Genomic DNA, 12,654 nt, shown 5'->3' on the forward strand with positions numbered 1-12,654 from the left:
AATTTGCAAATACATGTATTATTAGAAAAATCAAGCTAACAATTTCAAAGTATTATTTTTAATGTTAAAAAAGAGAAAACGTTTTTATACATAAAAATTAATATTTTAAATATAAAAAAAGAGAGTTTTTATATATAAAAAAATAATTGAACAAGCAAAATAGTAAAAAGGGAATAGGAAAGAAAAAATAATGTTGTGTCGCGAACATTCTAGAGTCTAGACAGCTTTTAAAAAAAAAAGAGCAGATCTTTAAAGCTCGTATCAGATTATGCATTGAAGATTGAAGATTGAAGATTGAAATTTAATCAATCGAAACGAAAGAAGCTAAAAATTCTTTGTCTTGATTGGCCAAATTTCAATCTGCAATCTTCAATCTCAATCTTCAGTGTGTAGGTGTCGGGCATAATGATATCACGTCGATAGTTGTAGAAAGAGTTGGCATGACGTGCGAAAAGCGACTCGAAAGTGCAACTAATTTCGAGTGCTGGTTGAGACGAGAGTGCAACCTGCGACTGGCAAGTCGCTTGGCGCCTTTTGCCGGCGTCATCCGCCAGTGCGCACGTGTGGCCGCCGATTTCTCCGCGAGGAGTCGCGCATCAGTGTCGCGACGCACAATAGTCATTCGATGCGCGGGGCACCGTGAAACAGATCGGCGCAGCGGCGAAGAGCGGAGTGGAAAACCCCAGTAGGAGTGCAGGACCTGACGAGGGACGTCAATCGATCCTCGCTGTCTCGTCACATACGTTGGTACGACGCGTGATTTCATGATGTAGCGCTAGGATAATCGGGGTGACAGAAAGACCGTCGCTGACAAAAACGCTGCACGCGCAATCCGTTTAACGGTACGATTTCTCGTGAGGACTTCTCGTTCCCTCCTAGTTTCCTTACGTCGTCGCTGCGCGTGCATACAAGAAGCAATACATTCCGGGACGGAGAACGTGGAGCCCTCGCGGGGCCAGGTATCGAAGCACGAATCGCAGCGCGGCGTCAAGATGGCGTGTGCCACGAGCACAGCTGTTGTTTATCCACAAACCCGTGTGGAGCAGTGCACCGCGGTGCACTGACTGCTGCCGAGAGTGAGGACGAGCGCGTGCACGACGCGACGCCTGGCTCCCCGTCGTCGGGACTGGTCGGGACGATGGGAGATGCTCGACGAATAAGCGGCTCGGAGTAACGGGGTAACCGCGCGAGAACGACGTGACCAAGACGTGACCAAGACGTGACACAAAACGACGACCGACAACCACGACGACGACGACGACGACGACGACGACGACAACAACAACAACGACAACGACGACGACGACGACGACGACGACGACGACGACGACGACGACGACAACGGCGGTGGTGGCAGCGGAGGCGGCGGCGACGGCGGCGGCGACGGCGGCGGCGACTGTAGTAGTGGTGGTGGTGGTGCGTCGAGGAAAAATCGCGACACGCGAAGACGCACTCGATGGAAGAGGGTAGCGGGGCCCGCGACGGCAGAAGTCACGACGCCAGTGGGCACGAATCGAGCGCGAGAAACTAACCTAATTGCGTTCGCCATCGCACGACACGAGGCGACGACGGCGAGACGGAGCGATCGCGAAGAGGAATCGGTACCGAGGGGAGGAAAGCGGCGAAGCCTTAGTTCGCGCCATCGGCGACAAGTGCGTTATCCTTCTCAAGAGTGCACGATCTCTTTCCTTTTTTTCGGGATCCTCTCTCGACTCTCTCTCTCACTCGTTGCGTTACGTAAAAAGCGCGAGTTTCTCGAGTGTCGCGTCGCACGATTGATCGCAAGATCGCATCTCCCGCTCGTCGAATTGTCATATCCATGTGTCGACACGCTTCCTTGCTCATTTGTTAGTATTTTGGCGAGTTGGAGGTTAAGCTTGCATCACTCCGCTTTGCATGAATCGCATGATCAGCTGGACCCCGTGGACGAAAGTTGCAGTTCGCTGTATTAAGATTGTCGAGTATTTTTGCGATTATTTTGAAGATTACTCATTCGTGCTTTATCGTGTTTCCTCGTGGCATTGAGTGACACAGTGATCCATTGTATGCACCCCACCATCTACCTTTTCGCCACATACAAATATTGTATTGCTTTATCCGTTGATGATTTATCGTTTAATCCCTCAATCTGTTCGCGATTGTTATTATTTTTGCACTATATTTGCTAAAGTCACTTTCATGTGTATCATAAAATATACACACGACATAGTAACGGAGCATTTTGATTTAATACACTTTACCTTTACAGTGTTGAATATTTCTATCGCTTCTGCGCCTAGTTTGTATACTGCTCCGCTTATTCATTAAACGTGTGTTATTAGAACCTGTGATGTATTCGCAGATATCACCATGAACGCCAGGACTCAGCTGTTTGAATTGAGCATGGAGGGGCGCCAGGTGGACGAGGCAGTGGCGAGTATATTCCACAGTGTGCTCTTCCATCGAAGCCTCGGCAAATTCAAGTACAAACAAGAGGGCAGCTATTCGGTGGGCACCGTGGGATATCAGGATGTGGACTGTGACTTCATTGACTTCACATACGTCTGCTGCTCGTCGGTGCACCTCGACCAGACGCTGAAGCGCGAGATATCGGGCTTCTCGGAGGCCTTGCGCTCGACCGACAGTCCGGGCTCCGGCCAGATATCCTTAGAATTCTTCCAGAGGAAAAAGAGCCGCTGGCCCTTTCAGCCCGAGTGTATACCGTGGGAAGTGTGGACTGTACGCCTCGAGCTCATCAAATTGGCCACCGAAAATGAACGGCAGATATGTCGGGAGAAAGTGGGCGACCTGCTGACCGACAAGATCCTGTATATCACCGAGGTCATGAATCGGCACGATTACATCCCGAAAGTGCCGAGTCAGGCGGAGCTAGATCTGATCTTCGACACCTCGTATCCAGACATACAGCCGTATCTCTTCAAATTGTCTTTCACGACCTCCAGTCCGTCGACCACGACTATGGGCAACACTATGAAGAAGCTGATCAGAGAGACGCTGTCCATTTAGTCGTTATAATGCATAAGCTCTTACGTTCTGACATTAGCACATTCGTATAGTTTAGAATCATCTGGAGAAGTCATCCGCAGCGCACTTTCTGTTCTCACTCGCGACACACGAGTTTCTTTGCATTGCACCGCGCGATTTCACTTCATATCATCGATACGTCGTACCATTAATGACTCTAACCTGCCACCCCTAATTGTGATTATGGGTTCTGAGAATTCTAAATTCGCGCTACCGAGGAAGCAGAGTGATCCCGAGTTTTCAACTGTTTGCTTCCGGCGGAGTTCGCCAGGAGTGCTTCGACGTGCTTTGCCTACACGGTGGATTCTGCCAGATCCGGTCACGTAAGCTCCGCGCGGCAGGAGTTTTTTTTACAATATAACGGTAATAATACTTCTTACGAATGCAGGGACTTCCGCTGCTGTGTGTCTCTAATGTCTATATAGTACAAATGAACACAACACTCTCGTGACACTTGCTTTTTTTGTACTTTACTATGAACGTCCGTCGCATAATTTTAGCAGGATCACGTTAGTCACGTTTCACACATACACGATTATATTTTACGTTGTACCTTTTAAATCGCATCACTTAAATCTCCACTCCTGTGGTAGAACGACATTATGTTCCTCTCTTGCTTCTCATCCTTTTTTTGAATGCTGTGTAAACATCGTAGAATAGATTGGAGCGTAACTTCCCGATCTTTGTCCTCGCGTGTCACGTAAGGAAGATAATTTGAGTAAGGATATTTCAGCCACTAGATGAAGAGCAGGATGTTTTTCGGAGTATCTTTAGTATCTAGTAGAAAATCTTTGAGAGCAGTGTATCTTAAAGATAATTGTCACTTATCCCTTTGACAAACTATTCCGACTATACACGACGGCTGTATTCGGCGCTGTACACTCTGTTTTTTTTTTCAGTCACTAACGTTGAAAGTATATATAGTTAATCCTAAACTGGCGATCACAGAATGCTTGGATTATTTCGCATATATATAATATATATATATATATATATACGCACGCGTTGCGTATACGCGTGTGTAAACATGTGCTTGCATACAAAGCCGCTATTATTTTCGTCGTGTAAATTTAACGTCAAATATCTGACATCCCGAGTTTAATTCTGCAATAAAATTGCTACGCCGACCAGAGTCGCGTTTGACGTTAAATATCCGACGAATCAGAGTGTTAATTACGATTATAGTATGTATGTATGAAAACGATTGTTATTTATTTTAACGAGTGGTGATACGTATAACGTCAAACGTTATGTGCGCAGGTTAGTAAATATAATTCTTCACACTGCTTCTGTTGATCTTAAGTTATATTAATTAAGTTGTAATGAATAATCGTTAAGCCTACGCGACGCCTGCAATACCGAAGCGCACCGGGTGATACGAAAGAATCGCACGAAAAATCGACAGTCATTGATTATTACATTTCTCCCAGACGTTTCGTGCCTTCGTATCGAATTTTTGATAGAGAAAAAAAAAAAAAAAAATTAATGTGCTAGAAGAGACTAACATACCTGAATCCCAGACGATATCATTCTTATTTATTGACGAAGCATCACTCACATTGTAAAGTGGAATAGTCTCTCTTTCGCGCGCGCAGCAGATGAATCTGTGATCCTTCTCGGATTCCGAGGCGATTATTTCCTTGTATTCCTGTAAAAAAAAAACGATAATTGCGTGTCGTTAACGTCGTGTCGTTTTTAGGATTTCCAAGCGGACGGGAATGTCGCGCGCGGATGTCGGAACGCACGTGTCGGCGGTGACCCGCGTGCACGCGCAATTATACTATATTGTACAATGTAAATAGTATGTGTCCGAAAAGGGGAAAAAAAAAAAAAAAATTATGCCGTAAATCAAAGACGTCGCGTTCGAAGAGGGTCTTTCGCGCGTTCCGAGATCCGCTCCTCGCCCTTCCTACGACCAATCAACTAAAGATATATATCACGACGTATATAGCGGTGCACACCACTATTGATAGTGCACTTACGGATCAGTAGACGAGAAAGCGTTAACGTTAATTTACGATCGATCATGTATCGTCTCTATTGCTTTCTTTCCGCGATGTTCTCTAAGTAGTTTAATATACAATTGCGACTTAGCTAAGTGTCTCGCGAAATCGAACGTATATCGTCGAGTCCATTGGATTGTTTTCTCTTCTCTTATCGATTAAAGAAAGGAACGAAGGAAGAAGGAAAGAACACGTTGGTCGTCGAGATAGTCTAGCCGCTCTCCCCGCGACTCTGAATGGAAATCGACTGCAGTCTCTTTTTCCTCGCACCACCCGGTATATGCCGTGCACGATTGTAAAAAGTAAAAAGGAAAAAAAAAAAATGTTGCGGTGTAGAGCCGCGATATGATATTATGACAAAGAGAGGCGCGCGTACATACGTACGGGCGCATATATATATAAATATGACATTATATAGAAAGAACAAAGAAAGAGAGAGAGAGAGAAAGAGAGAGAGAGAGAGACAAGAAAAGAGTGAACGAATGAACGAGTGACCACGTGTGTATGCGCAGCTAGAGTTCGGGTTTGTCAAATTGCCACACGCTGTTATAAAAATAAATAATTAAAAAAAATATATATAAATAATATATAAATAGTAAAGAAATAGACGGTAAAACCGAGACCTGTATATTACTAAGCGGCGAGACAAAATGTGACAAAATGTGTAGTATATAGCGAGGAAGATGAAATATCTGCAAGTTTTAATTTATCATGATGAGTACGCTGATGATAAATGACTAATTATTAATAAATTACTGTATTTTATAATTGCGCTTTTATGAAAATACCCCACATTCCTCGCTTGTCGTTCAATCTCAAACGCTTAATTTGATTTCTTTCCATATTGCGCGATGAAATAGAATTTCTAACGTAATTTTCGCATGCATATTGTGCATTCTGGAAATGTCAAAGGATTTCATACGTTTGAGCTTTTGAATAACCTTTCCTGTGAAATGTTAATGAAGAAATACGTGGACGGTAATTGTCATGTTATTATCATATTTGTGATTATAAACGCTGAGGGAAAAATTATAATAAAAATAAGCTTGTTATGCATTACAATCCGCAATTATCTCAAATATCGCTAGTTACGCTCTTCGCATGATCCTGATATTTTCGTCCGTTGACATTATTTGTTTATTGATGCTAATAATACGCAATTATCTCTCTTAGCAGGAGTAAGATACGACTTGCATTTCGCGTTCAAAAATATATTTTATCTTTCCTTATCGATTTACGTCTCCGAGCGGCTCATTGATAAAGCGTGGAGTTCATCACTCTCTGTCGCCTGCTGCTCTCTGACGAACGATTTACAAGTCTAGTGCGAAGGTCTGCGGCTCGCTCGGCACTGCTCCAGCACACGGTTAGCGCAACGTAAGAGCCGCGAATTCCAGATTACCGATGCGATGGCAGAAGTGTTGAAGCGCGGAAGCTCGCCTCGCGTATAATTTCGCCGCCTTTTATTCGCGACATTCCGGACCGGGCGTTTTTTCGCCTTCGACGCGAGCTCCCGCGCAGAATTCTGCGGGGCAAACGTGAAATTTTTCGCATACCTCGCGCCAGGAATCCGCGCATCACAACGGGGCGAACATATCGTCAAAGAATTCTTCAGCAATAAGATGCAAACGGATGTCCGCGTGTGCGCGGCACGCCTCCCTCAAAACCGAACTCCCGCGAAGCTCGGCTTAGAAACGCGAAGAATATATTCATTTCGAGTTTATTAGATTCTGGAGAACACTGCCGGTACTTGCGGGAATTCCAAGTATTTTTGGCCGCTGCCTTGACATAGCTCTTGATGCCAGCGTATGAAGTGGAGCGTGGTAGACTGCGAAATGTATAGCGATTTTATTCAGGACCGAAATTGATATTCGTGGGTTTATTAAAATTAATGCGCAAATCGGGACGAGTAGTCGGCAAAAGGACACTTAAGAGATGCATTGAAGTTTTTGTGTCATCTTGAAGAGTGTTTGCAATTGATTAGTGGATTGAACGAAATTGATATTTAACGTTGAGTTTTTGCTGTCTTTTTAGTTGTACAATAAAAAAAATTTATACATTGTAGGTTTATTCATTATGCGTGTCTCTTATGATAGTTTGCGTGTAATAGCGAGCGAAAGCGGAAATGGTTCTCTATAAAAATTCTTTTAATACATGATCATTTTTGTTGCTTTATATTTCCCAGCTGATTTAATGGAGCTGGAAAACCTATTGCTGTGTTGGGTTTATTAAGCTATCCACTTTCATATTCCGTAAATCTTTAGATTGTCTTTTATACGACTAGATCAGAAAAATATTTCTTATTATTATAAGCCCTGAGAAGTTTAATTAGTCAAAATCAAAGTGATTCTGCGCGTGCATTTTCTTGTCAAGTTCGTGCAAAGTTGAATATCCAAAAATTTTGGGAAATTATATCGCTACGAAAACAGCATTGTGCAAGTTTACTGAAACTCTTGCATTACTTCATACTTTTGACGGATTAGATTGCACAATACTATTGAATAACTTTGGCGAAGTTGTGTTTGTGTAATGCTTTATTTTAAAGTATCCTTAGCTTGATAAGAAAACTGAGCAGACGGTCTTCAGGTATCTCGGATGACGTCAGAAAGGAAGATATGCACACACAAGAATAATTCTTGCAATACACGAATGACTTTCCGACCATGAAATCGTTTCGTAGAGCAAGTTTGTGAAATGCGGCAGTAACTCAGCTATCAGCCAGATGTATCACACAGTAACGTGAAATGAGTAAATATAACGGCAGGCGTCAAAGCTGTTCATAAAGCTCAGAAAGATCCGGACACTATAAAATCCGGATTATAAAAGTCGTTTCTACTGTCGGATTGTCACACATAAGATAGAGAATGATCTTGTTATTAAAACTAGAAAATCTATTATGATAAATCTGAAATAAAATAAAGAAGACATAAATAATTTATCGATACGCAATTCTTGAAAAAGAGAAAGAAAGAGAGTGCGTGTGTAACGTTTTTTCTAAAAATCTTTCCAAAAATCTGTGAAATTTTTCTAAAAACAGGAAAAAATGTGTAAAAATATTATTTTTAAAAGTTTAATTCTTTGATATTATTTTTCTACTCCACATGACGGAGAAAAAAGATTGAAATATATCGGTGTGAAGCTCTTGAATTTGCAAATCTGTGCCATTCAATATTTATAGCTTAGCGTCAATATACCTTCGTACTAACAGATATCGTAAACATTTCTGCGTAAAGGTAGATACATCACGATCTCCTGCATGTACAAACACCCGTACAAACAGCTCGCACGCCTGCGCGGAAAAACCGCGTCCTCTCTCTCGCTCTCCCTGTCGAAGCCGTTGTGCTTCCGATTTTCCGCGTCTCAGTCGCTGATAGGAAAGCAGCGCGCGAGCCACCGGCGTTGCGACGCTCCGACGTGATCGTCGCACGTCCCCACGACTCCAAGATGAGAAGCATCGCGCGTTCGACGAATCGCCGTGTCGCGATCGCAGTCTCCCTTCGAAGTCGCGAGAGTCGTCGTGTAGTTGCGCGATGATATGAAAGAGAACGAGGGTGGCAGACACGTGTTCCTCACGCCGCGATATTCCGCGCGCGTACCGCAGAAGAAGAAAAGAAACAAAAATCAAATAATTAATGATAAAAGTAAAAGCGGATAAAAAAAAAGAACGAGGCGCATTCGTCGAATGCTTTCATCGGATTGAATGAGTGTCGAATGTGCCCGCGTATACGCACATTTATGCATGCATAATAGATGATCTATATGTCGTTGTAAAAAAAAATTCAGAGTAAATAGAGTTTGAAATTTTAATATAAAAGTTATAAAAAGCGGTAAATATATATATATATATTTGTTGTGAATTAAATTGTAAGAGAAAAGTAATCGCTTAAACGAAACAGAGAATTTCGCTTGTGCGCGTCTCATGTGTGACTAAAGTTTATTCGTCGTGTCTACCGTCGTTTTATCCTTTTGTGTACGTTTAATCGTTTCGCGCGTCCTTCCGAGGACGCGGAGTAGTTACACCGGCCTAATATCACGCGTAATCGCGCGTCCGCGCGGTGCGACGACTCGCGCGGCGTCGCGACGCCCCTAAGTCTCTAAGATCCTTTATTTCGCACAACGGCGAAACTTGACGAATCGCCACAATCGTCCATCCATCGCTGCGCGACGGAAGAAATTGCCGCGGCTCGTCCAGCCGCGGACTCTTCAACAGGTGGCCGAAATCGATCTCGCACGTGTGCAAGCGTACGTTATCACTTTTCACGGTGTGTCGGTGCATCCTTTTATCCTTTTTTCCGTGTACGTTTATGAACGATTCTCTAGTCCTCTCGTGACGCATTTTGTAAAAAAAATGTTTCGACGTTAAAACTCGATGTACAAAAAAAAAAAAGAGACTGTTTTGAATGAAACGGAAAAAAAATGTTTTTGGAGATTCTTTTTCAAATAAAATTGTTTCAAAAAGTATTAAGTATTAGCTCTTCTGTTAGGTTATTGTTAAATAATAAACAAAGTTTACATTATCGAGTGGAATTTCGATCGTAATTATTATTTTACTTGATTATTGCAAGGATCAAAGATGTTTAAATTACAGTGAAGTTTGTTTAAATTGGATGAAAAATTACAATGTATCGATCATCTTCGAGAGGATTAAAGGATCCTTTCTCATAATCCTCAAAAATAATCCTTCATTCTCACCTCATAAGAATAAAATTCAACGATTAATTAGAAATTTACTAATTCGCGTCAAATCAATCATTCTATAATTCGCATTTAAAACGAACGTTTTACACGATTATCGCTTCCGATGAACTTGTAATTATTATTTCGCGATACTCTACCGGTAACAAATTAATACGCCTGATAGGGTCGTAGCGCTGATTCATCAGCAAACTGTTTAACTCGCAGCGCGCACCCATTAATCTCCGATTAACACGCATTGCCCGTTCAACGAGCGGAAAATTGTTTTCAGCCTGGTGTAATTTACAACCCCTCAGCCGTGCGAGAACAAATTTACACGCGCGGAAGCGGAAGGCGGTTGTCCCGTCGGCGAATCGACGCGATCGCTTTTCCGTATAACAATCGTTATTCGACGCTCGGTGAGAAAAGGAGAAATGAAAACGGGAGAGCGCGAAGTGCGATCGTCACAGTCCCTATTTCTGTCTCTTAATAGCGCGACGACCTTGAGAAAACGTGGGCTTCGTCGTCGCTTTTTAAATAGCCCTCTCAGTGTCGCTTTCGAAACCCGTGGCGCGCGACGTGGCGGAATATTGTCGACCGCGCGAAACTTTCCGAATGTTTGCTTGACAGCTCGACGGCGAAAACACCGCCGAAGTTTGCCGACAGTTTTACCTACTCCGAGCACCCGCCGCCGGCTGGGGGGGTCTTGATCGGCTCCCCCCTAATTACTCTCCCATGTCCTGTTTCAGCGAGAGGATCAATCCGCCGTCTGCCCGAAAGCTTCCGTCGCGGCGTGTTAATTGCCTGATTGTCATCGCCGCCGAATGAACGCCGAAGGAACGGGGCGAGGTTGACGCTGGCGTCAGTAGCATCGACATATTAGAATACATCCGTAATATTTGCATAGTGTAGAAACTCTAGATGATGAAATCGATACGAACGACTCTGTGATCGAGACGGTACATCGAGAAAATCACGCGAAATTTACGAAGAACGCATCGTTTCGCCTTTGGAAGTAAGAGTGAACGTGCGATGGCGCCGAGCTCTGACACAACATCGCTCGTCCGCTTCGCATAAAATCCTCGGTGAAGCATTCACTCGCCTCGCGAATTAAGACGGCCAGACAAGGCGGAAGTGTCTAACAAGAATTTTTTATCAATTCGTAAAACTCTCACGACTCTCCGTTACACTTGCGCTCTACTTGCGCGATTCTACTGTGAAAACGCGCAAGACATATCGAGCTCTCGCGTTTGACTGCGACGCGAAAAGAATATTGAACGGAGTCTCCCGAGATTCGAGCAAGATCGCGCTAAAACAAAGGCTTACGGAAGAAATTGGAGAAGATTCGACAAGCGCAACGTCTCTCATCGATTCGTTCCCGCCGCTGAAAAATCGAACTTGAGGAGGACCATTCGATCGGAAGTCGGACGCGTCGCATACGCGCCGAGTATAATTGATGCGAGTCGATCCCGAGAGAATGCCGCCGCTCGAGCGAGATTCGAGCTAATCTGCTTATCTGGGGCCTATAATTCGCTTATCAATTGCCCCCCCCCCCCCCCGCTTAAGCGCTCGCTCGCTTCGCTCGGCCCGCCGGATCCGGCGGCACGTCGGCGTAAATAGGCGAGCTCCGAGGGAAATTAATTCACGGCACGGGAGATCGATGACGCCGGCCGTCGCGACGCCGCGGCGAATATTCCTCTCGACGGGTCCGCACTCTTCCGGGTGACTCTCGGTTACGCGGGATCGCATCAACGCCGGGGGGGGGGCCCCCCCGCTCGTCGTCCTGGGAGATGTGATGTGCCGGCGGAGTCCATCCACGTCAGCGGCCGCTCCGACGCACGATCGATCCGCCCGACGGGGGGAAGAGGCGGGAAGAGGAAAGTACACAAAACGCGATCTTCATAAGATGCGTCATGGTTAACGAAACGCCGATAATGTCGGTGCTGTCGTCGTCGTCGTCGTCGGTATTAGCGATGTACAATGTGTCGTTGGCGTTGCACAACGGCTCCAGCTACCCGCAGGACGACGTGACGGCGAACGTGGCGGTGCAGATACTCATCTGCGCCTTCTACATCCTCATCTTCGTGCTGGGGATCTTCGGCAACGTGCTGGTGGTCTTCGTGGTGATTCGCAACCGGCAGATGCACACGGTGACGAATCTCTTCATCGCGAATCTCGCGCTCAGCGACGTGCTGCTGTGCGTGCTCGCCGTGCCCTTCACGCCCCTCTACACCTTCCTGGGCGGCTGGATCTTCGGCAGGACCCTCTGCCACCTGGTGCCGTACGCCCAGGGCGTGAGCGTGTACATCAGCACGCTCACGCTCACCAGCATCGCCATCGACCGGTTCCTGGTCATCATCTATCCGTTCCATCCGCGCATGAAGATCGAGATGTGCCTGGCGATCATCGTGAGCGTCTGGGTGGTCGCGCTGCTGCTCACCCTGCCGTACGGGCTGTACATGCAGCTGGAGGAGCCGCACATCTACTGCGAGGAGCACTGGCCGAGCGAGCCGTTCCGCCAGATCTTCAGCTCGTTCACCACGATACTGCAGTTCGTCGTGCCGTTCTTCGTCATCGCCTTCTGCTACATCTGCGTGTCGATCAAGCTGAAGAACCGGGCGCGCTCCAAGCCCGGCAGCAAGACGAGCAAGCGCGAGGAGGCGGACCGCGAGAGGAAGCGCCGCACGAATCGCATGCTGATCGCGATGGTCATCATATTCGGCGTCTCCTGGATGCCGCTCAACATCGTCAACATCGTCGACGACTTCTACACGTACGCCAACGACTGGTCCTACTACAGACTGTGCTTCTTCATGTCGCACTGCATCGCCATGAGCAGCACCTGCTACAACCCGTTCCTCTACGCCTGGCTCAACGACAACTTCCGCAAGGAGTTCAAGCAGGTAGGTAAGTGTGTAGCGTGCGCGAGCGCAATTCGCCTTCGTCTACTCCGCTT

General features: G+C 45.7%; 2 protein-coding genes across 6 annotated transcripts in view; both read left to right on the forward strand.

Annotated features, from left to right (window-relative positions):
* The first annotated feature begins 509 nt into the window (after positions 1-509).
* Atg101 (autophagy-related protein 101) lies at positions 510-5,795 on the forward strand. Of its 4 annotated transcripts, none has more exons than XM_012374587.2 (2): positions 510-842; positions 2,342-5,795. In XM_012374587.2, the coding sequence occupies exon 2, from the start codon at positions 2,350-2,352 to the stop codon at positions 3,004-3,006; it is 657 nt and encodes a 218-aa protein (XP_012230010.1). In that variant the 5' UTR covers positions 510-842; positions 2,342-2,349; the 3' UTR covers positions 3,007-5,795. The 4 variants fall into 4 exon arrangements, with proteins under 4 accessions (XP_012230010.1, XP_012230011.1, XP_012230009.1 ...); XM_012374588.2 differs by having other exon boundaries at positions 510-747; XM_012374586.2 differs by having other exon boundaries at positions 522-1,652.
* A 2,567-nt stretch (positions 5,796-8,362) lies between these two features.
* Positions 8,363-12,654, forward strand: part of sNPF-R (short neuropeptide F receptor) — a 57,972-nt gene continuing 53,680 nt past the window's right edge. Inside the window, exons 1-2 of one of the 2 annotated variants that reach the window (XM_012374612.2) lie at positions 8,363-9,266; positions 10,448-12,601. In XM_012374612.2, coding sequence (XP_012230035.2) covers positions 11,612-12,601 — 990 coding nt within the window. In that variant the 5' untranslated portion in view covers positions 8,363-9,266; positions 10,448-11,611. Of the gene's footprint in view, positions 9,267-10,447; positions 12,606-12,654 lie in introns of both variants that reach the window. The other variant, XM_012374614.2, reaches the window with a different exon arrangement.

This window comes from Linepithema humile, chromosome 3, assembly GCF_040581485.1.
Source record: "Linepithema humile isolate Giens D197 chromosome 3, Lhum_UNIL_v1.0, whole genome shotgun sequence".
Lineage (NCBI taxonomy): Eukaryota > Metazoa > Arthropoda > Insecta > Hymenoptera > Formicidae > Linepithema > Linepithema humile.

Coding starts and splice junctions, on each gene's coding strand:
- Atg101 (XM_067351608.1), top strand. CDS start 1,820: ATGTGTCGACACGCTTCCTTGCTCATTT. Junction 1,848..2,341: donor ACACGCTTCCTTGCTCATTT/GTTAGTATTTTG, acceptor ATGTATTCGCAG/ATATCACCATGAACGCCAGG.